This window comes from Capra hircus, chromosome 4 (genome assembly GCF_001704415.2).
Source record: "Capra hircus breed San Clemente chromosome 4, ASM170441v1, whole genome shotgun sequence".
NCBI classification, from domain to species: domain Eukaryota; kingdom Metazoa; phylum Chordata; class Mammalia; order Artiodactyla; family Bovidae; genus Capra; species Capra hircus.
Window position 1 is genome coordinate 69149829 of NC_030811.1, and position 22012 is coordinate 69171840.

Below are 22012 nucleotides of genomic sequence, written 5' to 3' on the forward strand. Positions count from 1 at the left end.
TCCATTGTTCCATGTCTGGTCCTAACAGTTAGGGCTTGCCTCTGTGATTAACTGAGTATACAAACCTATTGTAAACTGTAACTTTTCTGTCATTTCTATAGCTGTCCTTTTCTGCGAAGTTTCTTTTTTTTCCTTGACAATAATAAAAATCTCCTCTTACTATAACTAACTGTTGCTGGAACTCCCATCTTAGTTTTGTGGCTTGGCTAAATATTGGCCTCTACTATTATAAGAACTAGAGCTTCTACCTCCCAGGTTTCCTTCCTTTGTGATTCTAGACTTTGAAGGTTTATTGTATAACTGTCAAAGTCATTGTAGCTTTCATCACCACCAAAACTATTTCCATTATTACCAAATCCACTGTTGCCGTCAAGTTCACCACCAACATGGCTTCTGGCAAAGCCATCACAACACTCCATGACCAAAACTGCCATTCCCTTCACTTCAACCACTGCTAAAATCTTCCGAACCATTTTGCATTGGATAAGGAACTGTCCATCTCTTGCTTACCCAGGGCTGTCCTTATTTCACAGTTACTGCATTTCTGAATGACAGTCTTATCCATGGAGTTGTGGTCACTGAAGCTTGCAAACAAAAAGGCTGTCTTTTTGTCATTTCCCTAGTAATGATTTCAATCATTTCATTCTTCCTATACTGCTCAGATTAATCTCTTACATGATGTTCTTCAGTCTTGTCTTCATTGCTACTGACAAAGGTCTTTTTCATAGGTAACTGGGCACCTAATCTTTGGAAACCTTCTCTGAAAACCTTCTTTGGTTCACAGCTCTTCCGTCCACCTGTGTGGATTCACGGCGCAGCTGCTTGCACCCCAGTGGCGTCCGTCAGAACTCGGAGCGTGTGGAGCGCTTGGCGTTGGATCTTCCGTTACCGCCCAGCCTGTGGGTGTTCCCCGTGGCTCTCCAGTCTCTCACTGTTTTGTTTTGTTTTTTTTTTTTTTTTCCTGTTTTGAAGTTCATGCCTTTAACCAAGAGTTTCTGTGGCTCTTTGGGGGACTCGATTAGACATTATGGCAGTAGAAGGAAGACTGTAACAATCCCCTCTCCGCTGTGGCCACAGATAGAAAATCACTTCGTTTTTAATCTCAGTGTTGATATTTTAGTTTCTAGATGTTTTTAAAATTCTTTTCAATTATCTCTTGGCTTTATCTTTTTCCTTCAAGTATTATGTACCTTATTAATGTTTATTATTCATTTTGAATTTTCTTTTATCATCTCTACACAGATTTGTTTTATAGTCTGTGTGTGATAATTTTATTATCTGACATTCTTGAGTATCTGAGTCCATGGTTTATTTTTGCTGTGACTCTCAATCTTGGAGGCTTATTCTGTGGCATGTTTTGTAGTTTAGATTATAAACTCAAGTTTGGGGAAGTTTTACCTGGGAGAATCCTCTGCAAGCCTGGTGGAAAATGTGACCTGCTGAGAGGTTTTGTTCTTGCATCTCTAGGCACCTCAATCTAGAATTTTTTAAGGTTAATTTCTTGGGTAGGCAATTCCTAGAATAAATTGTATAAATTCTTACTTAAAAATAAGGTGAGGAGAGGCTGGTCATCATAGTTAATTGATTAATTTATCTTTCCCTACACAAATCTTAATACTTAGCAGACAGGTTCCCAGTTGATTCCCTGTGCTAGTGGTCAGATTTGTCCTCTATTGACCATATAGCCCTTTGAAGGCTCTGACTTTATGTGGGGAAGGATTGGGTGCTGTGTTCTAATTCTCATTCCTCACTTCAAGAAGGCCCCAAACCTGTTTCCTGCACTGACATGACCAATCTCATAAAGACAGAGATCAGTGAACTTCCACTGAGGCACCAAAACTTGAGTTTTCAGCTTCCTTTTTACTTTTGGCCTTTGAAACTTTCCTGTATTTGAGGGTGGGTGTAGGGAGAATTCACTCACACATCTCGGAGGATGTTTATTTTACCTTTCATTGAATTTCTAGACATTTTGTAGTAAAAGGCTTCTTTGGAGGCTATTTCATCTGCCATATTATTAATATCCGAAAGATAAATCTGATTTATTTCACCTACCTTTTCAATGCTGTTTCTCTCACACTGAGGAAAATACCATTTGGTAGATGGTAAATTGTGCCAGATATTTGTTGAATAAATAATTGTTGAATTAAGGAATAAAGCTCAATAGTATTTATGCATTTTAAAGGAAAAGTCCCTAAGATAGTTTCTTCATCCCCAGGCAGCATTGGTAAGGGTGAGAATTTAGGCCCCGTTCTAGGACAATGAGAGGAAATGGCATTTAGGGGTGAGTTGTTACCCTCCCGATTGTCTATATAATCTACCTAGGGATCTTATTCTACGATAGTCGTATAAGGAAAAATGCTTACATGTTCAAGAAATATGAAAATTGCTTTTGGACATCATCTCACTCTACTTATTGCTTGAAAAGAATGAATCACATTCTAGGCAGGGTTACTTTCCCTAGATTTTATTTACTTATTTATTTTAAGGACCACCTTCTCCATGATCTCACATTTCTTAGCAATTTTCTCACAAATTAAAATGCATACCTAGGGACAAGTTTCTTTCATCATGAATAAACATGAGTGTAAATCTATTCCATATACTTTTAAAGTAATAAAAATTCTCCACCCTCTCCTCTCCCCTAATCCATTGTTTAAGATTCCATTTAGACAAAGATTCTCTTACTCCCCTATATTCCTCAGATATTCATGTAAAGACTTATTCTTGGTTCCCTTAAATTCTGAAGAGAATTTATTTTGCTAATTTAGCCACCATCAGAAGTAATCCCAACCACAAAGTTGAACTGAGTAAGTTGTAGATTAGAAAAGAATTGGATGTCAGTTCCAATAATGTGTACTACCCCAGCTCTGCTGGACTGTTTCTAGACCAGAGGTAGAGAAGAGATCATCTGTTGTTTCTAGAACATCATCTAATACTCTAGGGTTATACAAATCTTCCCAGTTTGCTTTATGGAGAGAAAGACAAGGTTTTACCTGTTAAACAAGGTAAAAATGTCATTATTGCTGCTAGATGCTAATATCATATAATAATCACTGTATACCTTTAAAATATTTTAAAATACAGTCTTACATTTGAATACAATTCTGAAATTTTTTTCTTGAGTACTATTGCTAAGAAAATTTTAACCATCTCCCTATTTTAGGGTAATAAGGCAAGACTATTATGAAAAATATTTTTAAAATTATTGACATGTTAATTCAACCTGAGTAATCAAGCATTAGATAGGAATTTGATGAAAAGTCTTGAATAAATCATAATCCATGTCATGTTTGAATTGATACAGAATATTTTTGAACCCTCTTTAGTTGTGGAGTCAGTCTCCCCCTGACAGAATAAATAGACTTCTTATGACTGGAAATCTTATATTTTCTGTAAGACTCTCAAGACCATTGTATTTTAAATATAAATACCTTGTTAGAGGTATAACTAATAGCCACTTTCTAGAAGAGCTGTTTTATATGTGATTCTACAGATGATCTGTATCTGGCTTGCATATAAATCAGAAATCCTCTGGCAGTCCACATGTCCACTGGACAATACGTCATGGAAAATACGTTTTCACTGACCCATTGGACAGAATACTTCTTGAGCTTTTTAAAAAATTTTTATTTATTTTTAATTGGAGGATAATTGCTATACAATATTATGTTGGTTTCTGCCGCACAACAACAGTTTCCAGGGAAGAAATGGAGGTGCAGACATAGGGAACAGACTTGTGGACACGGCAGGGGAAGGAGAGGGTGGGGCAAAGTGGGAAAGTAGCACTGACGTATATATACCAGCTCCTTGAGTTTAAGCAAGGAGCTGGCCTACTAGCGAGACTGCTGGAGTGAGACTTGCAAATGAATTTTGAGTCCAGGTTCTCTGTCTTATAAGCCTTTCTATGATCTTGAGCAAATCACTAAATCTCTTTGAAACTTACCTAAAAAAAAAAACGATAATCATATCTATATCGAAGGGTGGTTCAAAGGACTAAATCCAACCACACATGTGAAAGTGCTTGTAAAGTAAGAAGTGAAATGTACGTGTCCTGTGTAGCCCCCCAGAAGCCTCTGGGCAAGGGCATGTCTGTCTTAGTCACTGCTCTGTTTCCAGTATGTAGCATAGTGGTTGACTCACCGGAGATGCTCAGCACAGACTGATGGAATGAATAATAATTGTTCTTCCCTGAAGATGATTCAGTGTCTTGCTTACATCACAGTTCAAAACTGTGACATTTCTTTTGTTTTCCCATGAATAAAATGAGAAGTTGGGAATAAATTATGTGCATCGTTCCTTCCAACTGTGGCATTCTGTGATTCCGTAAATTTTAGGAGGATTTGTACTGCTCTGCTGAAATCCTGTATCCATATGACAGAGCAACATAATTTTCAGAAACTGTTTAATTCTATGTCTACAGTATTCAAACCAGAGGGATCATCTTGACCCAATCAGTCAGCTCAGAAAACCATTAATAAATGAAAATCACCAGTAAATGATGGGTTAATAGCCGGAAGACATATTCAGATTGATTTGTCTGTATAGACAGTCTACTGAGTAATTCTTACTCGGGTTACTAAACACTGTAGAGGAGGAAAATTTCTCATCTGTGAATCACGAGTCTAATAAAATCTCTAAGGGCTGGTGTAAATACTTTAGAAAACACGAGTGCTTATTATTTCATGAGAGTTGTTGAGAAGATAAGGCATTGTTTATAGTTACGGCAATATATAAGAAAATTAAATCTCTACGCCTTTCTTCTTCTAGCTGTCCTCTTAGGCTGGGAATATTTGCCTTGATTAAGCACAATTCAACAATGACGACTTAGGAGTTCAAGGCCTTTCATGAAGTCTTCATTACTGTTGGAGAAAAATGGTCAAGGGGCAGATGCCAAAGTTTATGTGGGTGGGTAGACCTTTGGGGACTACAATTCAAATTTCTTTTTCTGTATTTCCTGATATTGGTTTGGCTGGTGTGCAACCTCCACCTGTAACATGAAGCCCCTAAACATTTACAGATGGGTTTGCCAAACTCCCCAGCCTCTGCCCAAGTAACCAGTATGAGCAAGCCAGCCAGTGGATACTGGATGCATCTTCATCACTGAAGCATTTGAATTGAGTTTACAGGCAGTAATGTGATTCCTCTCATGCATGGAACTTAGGAAAGCCTACGATGCTATTAAGATAGGATTGTGTCTGGGGAAATCCAGAGCCTGTGATTGAATTACAGGGGCTTTCACAGGGTTAGTCAGTACTCGGAAATTACAAAATCAAGTTGAGTCCAAAAATAGTCTAAATGGTAGATTGATCGTGTTGATCAGATTTTACCCATGCTGTATTATCTAAAACTGGATCATAGCATGGAGGAACAGACGAAGAGTTCTTTTGTTCACCCAAGTGGTTCTCATCTGCTCTTTACTTCTTTGTGTAGCGTATATGTAAATCCAGTTTGACCCATGAAAAATTGTCAAGTAAAAGAAAACAGGCTTTCCATGTCCTTCCTTTAGCCAATTGTCATCCCACCCAAGTTCTCCAGTCAGCTGGGATCATGCTTCATGTTGTCTATAACCAGTTTCTTTCTTCTTCCCCTCTGCCCCACCTCACGTCCAACACATGTTGGCCCTTCCCACCTTCATTGGCAAATGTTGGACAGCTTTCTGAATGCATTCACTTCACTAAAATATCACCCCTCAAGGCTAGGGTACTTGTAATAAGGACACCTGTGTGTTTTATAATAGGTTCTGTGTGTTTGTGTGTGTACAGTAAACAAACTGCAGCTGATACCCACCCTGGTCTTCCACTGAAATTTTTCACTATCTCTTGGCTTGAAACTCAGACTTCCTTCATCTTGCCATGCCCCCTGTTGGACATTACCCCCCACTGTCCTGAGAAGCTCAAAACTGCTCAGCTGTGTTAGGCAGAGATAGAACATTCTCACTCCTCCACCTTCCAGGTCATATTTTAGGGCTTTTTATTCCTGTGTTGTGAAACTGAGGAGTTCCTAAGAAAAATTCTGTTTCCTGCTTCTAAAACCACATTATTGTTTCCCCTTGCTGACCTTTCATCCTGCCTTTGATTCCTGTCGGCAGAAACCCAGGAGCCCCGTGCTTTCCCACCCTCCCAGGACACAACAGTGTAGGTCTATGTGACCCACAAGTCCCAGCCTGGCTCATTCTGTCTCTGTGTTGGGAAGTTCTGTGACTATACCCTTTCCCAAATCTCCCTTCCCAGCTGGTCTGTTGTATTAACACTGGGCATTAATCCCATTAAGCTAAGACTCCCAAGGAGATGTTCTACCTGACAATGGCAGGAGTATGTGTGACTTCATTTTAATAAGAGGACTTAACATGCTCGATCCTTGGTTCTCAACTGGAAACTTTCACTGTCACCTCCCACTCCCCCACCCCCGAGGGCATCCGACAGTGTTTAGAGACCCTGCCAGTTGTCACAGGGGGAGCAGGGGAGTTGCTCCTGGCATCCAGAGATAAGAAACTAGAGTTGCTTCTAAAGATCCTACAATGTACAGGACAGTCCTCTTGTACAAAGGCTTAGATAAAAGGGGAATTTCGTTGACAGTGTCTGGGCAAAAAATATTTGGGGGAAATGCCCTTTGAAAAACACACACAGGCACATGTTTTGTGTTGCCACCTCTTCTTCAGATCATTCAAGTGTGGGAGTTTCTAGAAGGAGTGATGAAACTCTAGAGGGACCAGGCGAAGCCCAACTAGGGGGCTGATCACCTCGGGGTGCTTGAAGTACACTCAGTACCTTGCTTGCTGCTGCTGCTAAGTCACTTCGGTCGTGTCCAACTCTGTGCGACTCCATAGACGGCAGCCCACCAGGCTCCCCCGTCCCTGGGATTCTCCAGGCAAGAATACTGGAGTGGGTTGCCATTGTGCTTGGGTCACCCCAAAACATAGTTCATCAGGGAAGAGAAAATGCGGGGAGGGGCAGATTTCCCTTGCTGTGGGAGAGTTTATTTCCATTTTCTGAGGTTTTGCTGCTTGTATCTTAAGTGGCACACACAATCTGGATGCAGAGATTTCAGTGAAGTCGTTAGAGATCTTATATGGTTTTAATTAAGCTGAGGGAAAAAAAACAACAACCTGTTAGCCAAGAGCAAGCACTGATACAGAAAACAATAACAGAGAGAAGTTGATGGGGCGAGGTCGAGCTCCTGTGCCACCAAAACATGCTGGTACTGAGAGGTGGTGAGCACTTAGATGACAACCCCAGGAGAACACAGGTGAACATCTGGAATAATTTCCTAATCTAGAATATGACTTACCTGTGAACTCCCAAGCTAGTTATCATAGTAAGGTATGCCTTCCCTGAAAATCTTTACAGTTTGAAAGACACCTGTTAATCAAGTTGTTAAGTGTGATCCCAAGAAAAGATAAGGGAATAATTTCCATAACTTCTTTTCACCAGAGGGTTTGGCAAGACTATCATGAGTTTAGAATAACAAAGTCAACACCGAAAATTCGCTTTAATATGTTTTGATTTCGCAGAAAAGTAGACTTGTAAATAACAATAGTTCTTTGTAACAGTCTGCCTGACACTTTTATTAGCTTTTGGACGTGGGAGGTTTGGTTAAACAAGAATCTATGTGAATATCAGGGGAAAAAAAAAACTAGATCTGGAACAATGATGATTTAGAAAAATAATGATCATGTTGGGCTTTGCAAGCCACCTGTCACCTTGCTGATCCCCAGAAAAATGTAAAGAACATTCTCACGGATGAGTGAAAGTTTTCTCTGCCTAGGTAAGGAGGAGGTTAGAATCAGCACGCCTTAGTTGTCAGCTTACACCAGCGGACCGCTTTGCAGAAGGTCAGTGCAGACCTGACAGGAGCGATTTACCGGCTTTGGAACTGGGAGGTCTATTTGTTGACAGTGCAACTCTTGCTCTTAAGATAAGGAAACTCAGGTTGAAGTACAGTAAATAGACAAAAGAATGGTTCTGGTCCATTGGATACCTCTCTGAGCCTTTATTTTGAGAGTGGGCAAGAGGGGAGATGAATGTTCTTTAGCTGAGCGAGACATCAGCCCTGGGCCAGCCTTTAATAAATGAGAAGTAATAACAATATCCTGGCCTGAAAACACCATCAAGCCCAAGCACGTGTACAGTCACGTTGGCTGTCCCAGAGAGAGAGAGGCCTGCTGTAGGTCTTGTAGAGTCAATGTAAGATTCTTTAATAAGTTAATAAGGCTGTGAAATGCCGATGTGAAGTTAGATTTTTCTGACTTTAAAGCTGCCTTCTTTGAAAAAGAAATATGATACCTGATGTTTTCAAGCTTTGTAATGACTCCTATAAAAAGGCAAGTGGTTGTGACAATTGAAAACATCCCTTGAAATTCACATTGGCAGCTGGGAGCAGAGCTGGACACCAGGTATGGACAGCTGAGCAATGGCCTGAGGCTCAGGGCCTCCAGATGCCTGGAAGTCAGTGCTGGGAGGGGACAGGGCCGCAGCAGCAGCAGGAGGCTGGGGGCTACCCACCAGAGCTGCAAAAGCCACACTCCACCGTTGCCAGACTCAGCTGGTCTCTTGGCAGTAGTTACCTGGCTCTTTCCCTCTCATTTCTCCTCCCATGAGCAGGCCATGTGCAGATTAAATTGCCATTTTTGGTGGATCTTCTGGGATGCTGTGTCCAATCTAGTGACAACCACTGTAAGGCAGAGCAGATAGGCAGTGTTCTACAGCTCGGGTCGCTTGTACCTCCCCTCCCACCCTGAAGCAGCGGTGGTCCAGTAACAGGCCAGGATCCCCATCCTTGAGGGGCACAGAGCCAGAGCCAAGTGTGATCATGGCTCCAGGGGTGCTTGTGCTTGAGTTTAAGCCATTTAAGGGGATAAACTTGTCTCTCCTTTTTTTTTCTTTTTAATATTTATTTATTTAGCCACTCTGGGTTGTAGGTTGTGGCACGTGGGATCCTTGTTTCGGCCTGCGGGATCTTTGTTTCGGCACGCGGGATCTTTAGCTGTGGCCTGTGAACTCTTCAGTCGTAACATGTAGGATCCAGGTCCCTGACCAGAGTTCGAACCTGGGGCCCCTGCACTGGGAACACAGAGTCTTAGCCGCTGGGCCACAGGGAAGTCCCTGACTGGTCTCTTAAGGCAAGGTGTTAATGCTTTCAGAGTGACTGTCCAGGACACTGTAGCTAGAATGCACCTTGACAAAGGGTGTTCACAGAATACAAAGATCAGTTGGCACCACAAAGCAAATGAAAAGACATGATCTTGGGCTTAGAGAACTTCCATTTCTAATACGATTTTTTAATTGAGGAGAAATTCATAAGGGGATTTGGCCTGAATGGAGTCTCATTTTATTTTGGGTAATCTGTGCCATACATTCCCTTAAAAGCCTGGATAATCAAGAGTTTAGTATCTTTTAGAGTTATGAAACACTGATCCTTTACCAAGTGCTAGAAAAAATGAGTTTGAAATTAACTTCGCCTTTTAAAAAAATTTGGAGAATTTCCCCCAAAGAATGGAGATTTCCTTTTTCATAAGTAAAAGCTGGTAAAAATATTTCACTCTCTTATTTTGCCCTCCACAGTGGCTTAATCTACTGCTGCTTGAGAAGGCTGCCATAGTCTCTCTTACAAATTAGGAAAATTTATGTAGCAAGAGGCAATTGATGAGCAAGGGAACATGGACATGCCTTGTCCCCTTGTTCCTTATCATGAAGGATACATTTCAGCCTAAAAAGAAAGTCAGATCTAAACATGCCATGGATAAACAAACAATGAACATCCCCTCAAGTTGTCAAAATTGCTTAGAATCTACCAAGTTAGTTCAGAGACAAACTCGTTTCATTGAAGAGAGAAAGTGCCTAACTTTCTTGAAGACTTCGAGTGTGTTTCTGTTTGTAGGAGCATCAGCGTAATGACTGGTATTTCTCTAGATCCCTTCACATCTTTGGTCTCAGTTTTTCCAGATACAAGCTGAGGGGAACTGAAATGCCCTCCAAAATCCTTTCCATGTCTAACTATATCCATAGATTTATGACTTCACAATTTATCCAGCAGGAAGAGAGGTGCTGATGGTTCAGGCATCAGTGTAACCAAGACTGAGTCCCACTGCTTGGCTTCTCACGAGACCCCCAGGCCCACACTGGACCCAGAGCAGCCACCACGACACTCCACTCCTTCCCGCTAAACCCACAGAATAAAAGGCAGGAATAGCCACTTTGGAAAAATTAGATGGTAAGGCATCTGCTTATAATGTGGGAGACCCAGGTTCAATCCCTGGGTTGGGAAGATCCTCTGCAGAAGGAAATGGCAACCCATTCCAGTACTCTAGCCTGGAAAATCCCATGGACAGAGGAGTGTGGTAGGCTACAGTCTATGGGGTCACAAAGTGTCAGACATAACTGAGCGACTTCACTCTTTTTTAGAATTTGGCAGTGAGGGCAAAGAGATGAATCCTGTCACTTTTGAGAAGGGTGATTGCAGCCATGAAATTAAAAGACGCTTACTCCTTGGAAGGAAAGTTATGACTACTAGACAGCATATTAAAAAGCAGAGACATTACTTTGTCAACACAGGTCCATCTAGTCAAGGCTATGGTTTTTCCAGTAGTCATGTATGGATGTGAGAGTTGGACTATAAAAAAGCTGAGTGCCGAAGAATTGATGCTTTTGAAGTATGGTGTTGGAGAAGACTCTTGAGAATCCCTTGGACTGCAAGGAGATCCAACCAGTCCATTCTAAAGGAGATCAGTCCTGGGTGTTCCTTGGAAGGACTGATATTGAAGCTGAAACTCCAGTACTTTGGCCCCCTCATGCAAAGAGCTGACTTATTTGAAAAGACCCTGATGCTGGGAAAGATTGAGGGCAGGAGGAGAAGGGGACAACAGAGGATGAGATGGTTGGATGTCATCACTGACTCAATGGACATGAGTTTGGGTAGACTCCGGGAGTTGGTGATGGACAGGGAGGCCTGGCGTGCTGTGGTTCATGGGGTTGCAAAGAGTTGGACATGACTAAGCGACTGAACTGAAACTGAAGGGGCAAATATCATTATGACAAAACACTCCATAAAGTTGATATCTATAAGTCTTGGTCTAAATGTCCTGTCTAAAGCAAGGATCGAGAACGTGAAAGCCAAAATATCCAAGGATGAGCAGCATCAGGGATTTGACACAAGATGCCTAAAGGGAATCATCCTATTAGTTAGCGTAGCTGTGTGAAGAGATCACATTTAGATCTAGAACCTAACCGGACAGGGCAGAAGGAGTACCTTCATGCATTTCACCTTTCTTTCATCTGATACATTAAGTAGGGCAGGCAGCCTCTCCATTTCCCCTGGATGTCAATTTTGGGTTTAGGGCAGAAGCCGGCCACAATTTGCTTATTGATGTTTCCATAATTACAGCTGGGGTCCCTTAACTATTAGTCTCCAAGTTACAATTTGTTTGCAATATAATACATTAGAGTTACCAACTTCATAAGCAAAGTTACATGTCATTTGCTTTAGGTTAGGGTATCTTGTCGTCATAAAGCATCAAATAACACAATTAAACATGACAGGTCTTTAACGGTGTGCTTGAAGGGAGATGAGTACTAGCTGATGCTCCCTTGTGTATGTGGCCAACTTTTAGGCATCTGCTTATGGTAGAGGCTGTCTGGGCGTGACTTTGCTTTGGAAACCTCTCTGTCAGCATTTTGGTTCCCTGGTCTTGTCATTTCAAAAGTGTTCATTCTCAAAGCCATTTTAGTTACAAAATTCCATGGGCCACAGGCATCACACCAAGTAGGAATTTTATTCCCCACTTTCCCCCTTATCTGTACAGACACGTTTTCTAACCTTCCACTCTCGAAGCTACTTTTCTCCATCTTCACCCAGTAGTTACAGAATACTGCCAGATCATCAGTCTCCTTTTTAATTCTCTTCAAATCTCATTCCCTAAAAGATTCTTTATATTGAGCGGACAGTAATGCAAAGCAGTCACTTTCTGAGGCTTTTGCTATTGCACAGATTCCAAACTGTACCAACGGATAACAGACCCACCTTGTCACATCAGATTTTAATATGGCAACAAATGCCTTGAAATACATGCATTTGAAACCTGAAGTTTATTGAAAGCCATTTTTCTCCAACTAATTGCCGATTACCCCAGAGGTAGCAGGCTGTGAAAATCACTTCATCAGGCAAAAGCCTTGCTTGGTCTTTTCAAGAATTAAAGTTAAATCAGTGGGGATTGATCCTGCTTTCTTTACTGTACCCTCCAGAGAGAAGTATAGAATTTCTTAACTGTGAACATTTGTTGAAAAACACAGAGGAAGCTCATTTGAGACACTTTTTCTCTCTGGTCATCTGCTCGCAAAAGAGGAAATGTTGAGGGGGGTGGAAACAGTGACCTGGCCCCTCTGCTCCTCTAACAACCTGTTGTGACCAGGAAGAGACATGTCCCAGGATGCCAGAAGTCAGAGAAAATAGGGCAGACTTAGTGTGCAGCGTGTGGCCCCAGGGAGCGGGAAGGGGCTTCTGTGCCTCAGGAAGTATCTCCCAGAGAGAACCCAAAGGCCCAGCGTCCTTGCAGATCCAATGGAGTCCTTGCGGGAGGGAAGATGGATGGCAGCCTCCGCTGGGGTCATGTCGGAGCCGCCCAGTCGGGGCTCTTCGGGGCCTTGCACGTGTGCACGTCCAGGGCCTCCACGCAGTCCTGGCAGCGCACGGCACAGCACCAGTGGAACTTACACTCACACTTGGTCTTCCGGGTAATGTGGGAGGTGTCGTAGCCTCTGCCACAGCACATGACTTCGCAGCTGTCCATGCCCCGGGAGGTCAGGTTGCACACACGGCCCGCTGTACCCAGGGAGCCTGGAAGACAGGTCAGGGCATGTTACTGAATTGGCATGGGTGGAATACAGCATGCTTCTGAAGGAAGGGTTCCGAGATCATCCTCCAGGACTGGGCCCTGATGCCACCTCACCATAGCCCAGGGCTGGACCACACAGCACGTGTCAGCCTCGGCGGCAGTGGCAGTGAGGGCCACATCCAGGAAGGACTGACATGAAGCCCTGGGGCTGTCCTGAGCGTCCTGACTCCAGCACTCCCACTGTAAGCTGGATGAACTTTTCTGCCTACCCTTACCCAGCCTTGGACTGATGGGTCACTGAATGGCCAAGGCCAGGTCAGAATGAAAGAAGGACCTGTCCTGATCCTCCCTCTCCTGACCTTAAACTGCACTAAGGAAGCATTGGCCAAAGTTATCTTGGAATCTGTCAGGGTATGGACCTCTTGCAAGGGAGGAGATTCTGCCTCCCTGGACCTGATTATACTGGCTTATAGGAAAGATTAGAGAGCTCTGCTTGCTGAAGGGGATGTGTGGGCACCATTTGTGTAAGGCCTTGAGGAGGGAGCCATGCTCAGCCTGGTTTATTTTTTGTGCTTTGGTCTAGTGGGCCATTGAGATGTGTGCGAGACACCTGATTGAAGACAGGATTCTAGGTCTTTGATAAACAAAACTGGTATAAAAATCCTGTTAGAAATGACTAGTGGACATTGTCTTAGTTATTTAGGATGATGCTTGCTACATGGCAGTTCATATTTATGTATTTGTTTCTCCAAGAATCTCAAAGATAGGAAGCCTCTTAATTGTTCTTTTCCTGGGGAAGCACTCAGAATTCTTTTACAAGAGTGTTATCAGACAGCAGAACCAAGTGTGGTGGACATTTTTAGAGCCTGCTCAGCTTATAGTGATCCTTCGTGCACAGAGCAGGGCGCCTGGCAGCAATAGTGAACAATGTGACTCTTCTCTGTTAGCAGCAGGTGATTGGGCCAGGGGTGGGCACTGACTTGAACTGGGCCACTCAGGTAGATTTCCCTGAGGATTTGTGCTTCTGATGGAGACAGTACAACTCCAAGTATAAACTCAGTAGCTGTTAGCAGCTGTGTACCATGATGTGGTCTGTGGATGAGAAGACGTCACAGAGACAAGACGAGACAGATGTCCAGAGACACTGAGGACGAGACATGGGATGAGAATGCTGCCCAGATGCTGGACTGTTTTCTGGACATTTCTCTCTGAGGTCTGGCTGCATTCCAGCCTTTGGATTCCTAGACACCCTGTATCCTTGTAATGAATTTCCCCTTTTAGCTTAAGCCACTCAAGTTTCTATTACTTGTGACTGACAATCCTAAATAATCTACAAACCTAGAGAAGCTAAGCTCTTTACTGAAAAACTAAAAAAAACAAAAACAAAAAAAAACTTTTATCAGGATGAAAAAGACAGTGACTTCATTTTCTGTTCCTCCATTATTTAACTAGGAATTTCTCCCTCTTTATAACTCCTCCAGTGCCTCGTGACTCTGTTTATCACATTCCGCCCTGTGTTCCAATTATCTACATAAATGTCATGTTGCCCTGCCTGTCAAGAATGACCAGAGAAGCAGCCAGGTTCAAGCAGGGCATGGGGTCAAGAAGAAGAGTAGGAGGGGCAGGACTTGCTCTGCGTGATCAGGCCGCTGACCGCAGGAAGACAGGCAGGGGAATTTCATAAGGACAGGAAGGATGGCAAAGGGCTGGGGTCAGGGTGGCGGGTGGGTCAGCCAGGGATGGCTCAGAGCCTACATCATGCTGAAGAAGCAAAGGGTTAGAAGAGACAGCAGCCAGATTCGGGGCAACCATCAGGACAGTACTCAGAATTACTGTGCAGAAAGGACTCACTGCCACATGCTGCCTCTTAATAACATACCCATTTATTTAATTCAGTAAATGTTTAGTGAATGCAAATATGTAAGACATTGTGTGGCTACTTGGGGTTTTGGTGGTGATGATGAGGAAATAAAATAATTAGGATTTTTGTTCAGTTCTGATTCTCAGGAAACTCATAATACAAGGAAGAGATAAATATGTAAAGAGGTATTTCCACTACTTCAAGATAACTGCTCCATTTGCTGAAGACTTTCTATAGCCAAAGGCAGGGCTTTGTGAAAATAGCACCATAAAGCTAAAGACAATAGAGTGAGGTTATTTAGGGCTTGGACAGATCAGGGTTCAAATCCTAGCTTTACCATGTATGACTGTGTGACCTTGGGTAAATTAAGTAAGATAAATTACTAATCTCATTAAGCTTCAGTTTCCTCCCATGCAAAATTGGAATAAAAACAGTTCCTTCCTCAGGGGCTGTGGTGAGGATGGAATGAGATTATGCCTGGAGGTGCCTGGCATAAGAAGTGCTCAATAAATGTTAACCATTCGTTCACTTGGGCTCAGATGGTAAAGAAATTCCCTGCAATGCAGGAGACTTGGGTTCAATCCCTGGATTGGGAAGATCCCCTGGAAAAGGGAATGCCTACCCATTCTAGTATTCTTGCCCAGAGAATCCAAGGAGGAGCCTGGCAGGCTACAGTCCATGGGGTCACAAAGAGTAAGACACAGCTGAGTGACTAACACTTTACTTCATTCATTCACTTAACAAGTATTTAACAAAAGTGCCTACTACGTGCTAGGCCTAGTTCTGGGAGCTTGAGCTGTGTCAATGAACAAAACAAAGATCCTGCCTGCTTTGAGGAGTTTATGTTCTAGGGAGAGTGCATGAAACATATTATCATAATGATATTTATTAATATTAATAGTAGCAAACAGGATCAGAAAAGGAGCTGTTAATGGTTTTGTAGAGGAGGTGGCATTAGATATAAGACATGAAGGATGAATAGAAGATTGAAGGGAGAATGGGGTGATGGGCCTTTCTGGCAGGAGAGAACCTCCCAGTAGAAACTTGGAGGTCAAGTACACAGGAGACTGTGTAGATTCAACGTGACCGGGCAGAGGCTGCGTGTTAGGCAACAAGCACGGAAAGGGAGGTTGGAGCAACAGGTCAGAGATTCTTCCTGCTTTGCTACAATTAGGACTTTATTCCATGGTGGGCGGTGAGCCAGTCCAGATTTTTATTCAGAGAAAAATATGTCAAAATGATAAATCTGGAAGAGTGGCTTGGGGCAGGGTGGTATCTTGAGTCCTTTGGATTAGTCCAGGCAAGAGATAATGAGAGGAGGCAGAAGACAAATGCATGAGGTGTTAAAGAGGAAGGATCACTAGGTCTGGTGACTCACTGGATTAAAGGATGAGTTGTAGGGGGTGATAACGTGTCAGGTAGGAAAAGACTGGAAACGGTTCATTCGGTTCAACAATAAGGGAGGTAACTAGTGCCCTTTAATGGGAGCTGCCTCAGTGGGACAACATGGGTGGACGCAGTGGACTGAAGCATGAACAGGAGGAGAGGCCAGGTGGTGACGGAGAAGCTTGATGATGAAGCGAATGGAAGAGCACAGGTGAAAGGAGTGATGTGGTCGGGACTTCCCTGGGGCACCAGCGGCTGAGGCTCTGTGCTCCCTTGCAGGGGGCCTGGGAACTAGATTCCACATGCTGCAACTAAGAGCTTGTGTGCCACAGCTAAAGAGCCCACGTGGCACAGCTAAGACGCAGTGCAGCCAAAGAGCACATTTAGAAAAAGAAAAACACTAATGAAAAAGAAGAGATGAGGCTGGAGATGGAACTTCAAGGCGACTTCCGGCCATTAAGTTGACTGGGAGTTTGTTGTGTTGCAGGATAGATCTGATGCACTGCCTGTAGGTGTTCGTTATATAAAGTACAAAAATGGGGAAAACTATGCTATTAGAGGTCAGGGTAGTGCTGTCTTTTGGTGGGTAGCAGTGAAAAGAGGCACAGAGGAGACTTCCAGAATACTATTCTCTTCAAGTTCCTGATCTGGGCGCATGTTATTAATACCCGGAGGTGCTTCTTCGAGAATTCACTGAGCTGTACATGTGGGATACATGCACTTTGTGGTATGAGAAAAAGAAGAGAAGGGGGAAGAGGAGGCAGAGGAAGCAGCAGCTGACACATGTGCAAAGACGTGGAAATGTGTGAGGAGCAGAGAAGTGTTCACTTTGCTGAGAAGGTAGTGCTAAACAGGGCAGTGGCTGGAGATGAGCTGGTCAGGTGGGCAGAAGCTGCCTGGGAAAGACCTTGTGTCTCAGGCTCAGGGGTTTACATGTTAGCCAAGGGCAGGGGGGTGCTCCCTAAAAGGGTGACGTGACCTGATTTGCATTTCAGAAGAATCACTGGGGTGACTGGATTGCAGGGGGCCAGGGTGAAGGCCAGCAGACAAGTTAGAAACCAGTGAAACTCTGGGCAGGACACGACGTGGCTTGGACAGAGACAGTGGTGGTGCGAATGGGAGAGGCTAACAGACTCGAGAGACGCTGAGGAGGAGCATCTTAGGATGTGTGGGCTGACTGGACCAACAGGTGAGAGGATGCGACTGAGCAGTGCTTCCGGGCCTCTGACAGCAGTGCTTGGGGTTTACATGGGGACATTCTCAGAGGTGGGAACACCTGGGATGGGCAGGCTTTGAGGAAAGATAACTCGCTTAGTTTGCAGCATGTCAAGTTGGCTGTGAATGTGGGCCATCCAGGTAGGAATGGTCACTGAAAATCCTCTTTGGGACTCAGGAGAGAGGTCAGGATGGAGACACGGATTAGGACATCTTTTGCGGAATGGCAACTGAAGCCCGGGGTGTGAATGAGACCCCTAGCAGGTGTGAAAAGTGTTCTCACCTGCCATCCACAGGAGACTCAGAATTTTTACCTTTTTTGTGTTTTGTTCATAAGCCCTGCACACTGATAAACATTCCTCACTTCTGCTGATATGCTGTTATCAGAATATAAACCCATTAAAATGCGGTTCGAATTCTTTACCCACTTTGGGGTTGTGGGGCACAGGGGCCAGGACAGGGAGACAAAATGTCTCCTTCCTGAATCAGGCTGTGGGCCTTTTACTGACATCACACGCGGCAGTCGTCCTCTGGTGGCTTGTGAGCGCAAGGAGGTCTATGCTGGCGTTCTAGCTCAGCCTTGAGTAATGGCCCTGGTGGGTTTTGTCCCCCAAATGCAGCGACTGGTCTAGACCCTATCTGGACAGATGGCTACTCAGTGAAGGAATCTCCACATCGTCCAAACTCTGAGAGGAGCAGACAGAGCGATGGCCACTGGCAAGAGCTTAACTCGGAGGTGGTTTCAGAAAAAGAGGCAGAGACGCTGGCACTGAGTTGTCTCAGCAGTTCAGTGTTCAGCTACAGAATGCTGGAGCACTGAGACTCTGAACAGAGGGGTGAGAGTCGCTGAAGTGAGAGCGCTGTGAGGTTGCAGCCTGCAGTGGCCACAGCCCTTCTGGGGGATGAGCAGCACCAGGACGGGCCGGCTGAGAGGAAGGCGGAGGCTGCCTAGCAACAGACTACCAACCGGCTCTGCTTTGGGCTTCAGATCTCATTAGATCTGAAGACAGACTATAGGGAGGAAGGGAAGTTCTGACACTTGCTGTAATTTGGGCAGAAGATATGACTGGAGGACATCACCAACTCAATGGACATAAGTCTGAGCAAACTTCAGGAAATAGTGAAGCATAGGGAAGCCTGGAGCGCTGCAGTCCGTGCGTGGGGCTGCCAAGCCAGACGTGACTGAGGGACCGAGCCACGGAGAAAGCAAGAGAGTTCCAGAAAAACGTCTATTTCTGCTTCCTTGACTATGCCAAAGCCTTTAACTGTGTGGATCACAATAAACTGTGGAAAATTCTGAGAGAGATCGCAATACCAGACCACCTGACCTGCCTCAGCAATACCTTTCCTGACCTGTGAGGAAGCAACAGTTAGAACTGGACATGGAACAACAGACTGGTTCCAAATAGGAAAAGGAGTACGTCAAGGCTGTATATTGCCACCCTGTTTATTTAACTTCTATGCAGAGTACATCATGAGAAACGCTGGACTAGAAGAAACATAAGCTGGAATCAAGGTTGCCAGGAGAAATATCAATAACCTCAGATATGCAGATGACACCACCCTTATGGCAGAAAGTGAAGAGGAACTAAAAAGCCTCTTGATGAAAGTGAAAGAGGAGAGTGAAAATGTTGGCTTAAAGCTCAACATTCAGAAAATGAAGATCATGGCATCCGGTCCCATCACTTCATGGGAAACAGATGGGGAAACAGTGGAAACAGTGTCAGACTTTATTTTTTTGGCCTCCAAAATCACTGCAGATGGCAACTGCAGCCATGAAATTAAAAGACGCTTACTCCTTGGAAGAAAAGTTATGATCAACCTAGATAGCCTATTCAAAAGCAGAGACATTACTTTGCTGACTAAGGTCCATCTAGTCAAGGCTATGGTTTTTCCTGTGGTCATGTATGGATGTGAGAGTTGGACTGTGAAGAAGGCTGAGAGCCAAAGAATTGATGCTTTTGAACTGTGGTGTTGGAGAAGACTCTTGAGAGTCCCTTGGGCTGCAAGGAGATCCAACCAGTCCATTCTGAAGGAGATCAGCCCTGGGATTTCTTTGGAAGGAATGATGCTAAAGCTGAAACTCCAGTACTTTGGCCACCTCATGTGAAGAGTTGACTCATTGGAAAAGACTTTGATGCTGGGAGGGATTGGGGGCAGGAGGAGAAGGGGATGACAGAGGATGAGATGGCTGGATGGCATCACTGACTCGATGGACGTGAGTCTGAGTGAACTCCGGGAGATGGTGATGAACAGGGAGGCCTGGCGTGCTGCGATTCATGGGGTCGCAAAGAGTCGGACATGACTGAGCAACTGAATTGAACTGAACTGAACTGAACAACAGAGCTATTTCATCAAAACCCTGAAGACAGCATTTGCCAGAGTGCAGAAACTATATAAAACTTGTTGGTATTGTTTTCCTGGATCAAAATTAGAATAAGGACTTAGTATTATTGACAGCAGTAGGCCTCTGTTGTCTTCGGAACCTCCCATTACTCTTTCAAGACAGAAAACAACACCATCACCATCATCTTTAAAAAGAATCAAGACTATGCATTTGTGCATGTGTGTGGGGGGGAGAGAGTGAGCTCATGTGTATGAAAAGGAGTCACTGAGTTATATGATCTGACTCCTTGTTTAATGCTGAATATTTGGGACATATATTTCAGATCTTTTATTCTAAATAATGTACCAACTTATTAAATAATGAGTCACTCATTACATGATCTGATGACCCCTGCCTGGGCCACAAATAAAACCAGCTACACTACCAGATTTAAGCCCAAAAGGGCCAGTTTTTACATTTTCAAAGCCAGATAGAGCTGAAGTTCATCCATCCTGTATTTTCTCCTCTCTTTTACCCCTCTTCTTTTCTTTTTTTTTTCCCCTCTACATTTTTTCTTATCCTCTTTCTCTTCTTTTTGTTCATAAAACTGGGGCCAATATTTAACTTATACAGGCCAGGCCCTGTGATAAGCCTTTGCCTGCATTATCTCATTTAATAGTCATAAGCACTTATAAAGTAGGTACTGTTATCATCACTGTTTTGGAATTGAGCAAAGAGAAGGTCAGGGAGGTTAAGTGATCACACGGCAAGCAGGTGGCAGGGTCAGAATTTGGAGAAGGCATATCCGAGCCCAGAGATGGAGGTCTTGACCTTGTGATTGGGCCTCATGTTCCACCAGAAAATAGGAAATAGGCCCCAGAAAGCTGGCTCATGTGTAACAGTCTGTGATCAGTGCTTCTACCTATTTCTGCTCTTTCCCTTCATTATTTTATCAACTGAAGAACTTGCAAAGGTCCTGACATGCAGCTGTTTTGGAGGGGAACTTTTTCTCCAGCACATGATATGTCATTGACAATTAAGACATGTGAAGTTATGTAAGAAAGTAGACAAGGCTGGTTAGCATGGTGCTTATAGCTTATACTGCACTCTTCCTTTATAATATTCCTGTTTAATTCCTATCTCCTTTCTGAGGAACTAGACAGACTGATTACTTTGTAATAGCAGGGTATACATCTCTAAAACATGTGTGCCCTCAAGGAGGTTCTAATGTACATCTCGGATGTGACTGAGACTCTGGGAGGAGCGTCTCTACACTGAATTCTCTAGTTTAGAAAAGCCTGTATCATCATCAACTGGGCTTCCCCAGTGGGTCAATGGCAAAGAATCACCTGCAGTGCAGGAGACACAGGTTCAGTCTCGGGGTCCAGAAGACCCCCTGGAGGAGGGCATGGCAAGCCACTCCAGTATTCTTTCCTGGAGAGTCCCATAGACAAAGGAGCCCGGCGGGCTGCACTCCAGTCAGACGTGACTGAAGAGACTGAGTGCGAGGCAGCACACATCAGCTTGCATCTCACTAAAAATGAAATGGCATCACTTGATCACTCACCTAGCTCTTCTCAGACTTCATTCTGAGATTCTCTGTGCCATTTCCAAATGCCAAATTGGTCACATATTTGCATCATACAATGTCTACAATAGCCTGTGTGGCTGGCTCTAAAAATCCTTCAGAAGAGAAATTTTAAAAATATTTTTGAGTAATGGCCTAATATCAGCCTCCCGAATTGATATGCTAAAAGGATAAACATATATTTAGATGCTTCAGATTTGATTGCTTATTTAGAATATTATTAACATTGCTTTATAGTATTATTTCTTACTACACTTTGATTTACTCAGTTCACTGAACAGAAGTGCCAAGTAGGAAACTCTTTTCCCTGACTTCCTTTGCTTTAGGTTTGTGAAGTATGCCCAGATGTGTGGCCTGCTGGGTACAGATCCCATTGCCCAGGGTGGAGCAGTCTTAGGCCCAGCAGACCCAGCCTTCTATCATCTTTACACTACGCCGTAGTCAGACCATCTGCCTGGAGTCAGTGCCCGGGAGATCCAGGCTGTCTGCAACTATGGGAAGGTGCAGCTTCCAGCCAGATCGACCTTTCTCCTCCCACAGGTGTTGTCCTCATCCTGACCCACACAAGAGCTCACAAACCTGTGAGGGAAAAGGATAAAGAGTTGGAGCTTCTAAATTGTGTAACTTTGGGACCACGTAACATACCTTCGGTGGAACAAGGCTGATGGAACATTACAGAATCAAGCATGCCATCCCCAGAGCTATAAAATTAATAACGGAGTCAGGGTTCCCAGCGCAGAAACACTTCTGTCTCCACTGACATGCATCTTCCTGACAGCAGAGGAGGATGGGGGGCTTGTGCTAATAGCT

General features: G+C 43.8%; 1 protein-coding gene across 1 annotated transcript in view; it reads right to left on the reverse strand.

Annotated features, from left to right (window-relative positions):
- WNT2 (Wnt family member 2) overlaps positions 11758–22012 on the reverse strand; it is a 46111-nt gene continuing 35856 nt past the window's right edge. Inside the window, exon 5 of the mRNA XM_005679153.3 lies at positions 11758–12828. Coding sequence (XP_005679210.1) covers positions 12599–12828 — 230 coding nt within the window. The 3' untranslated portion in view covers positions 11758–12598. The remainder of the gene's footprint in view (positions 12829–22012) is intronic.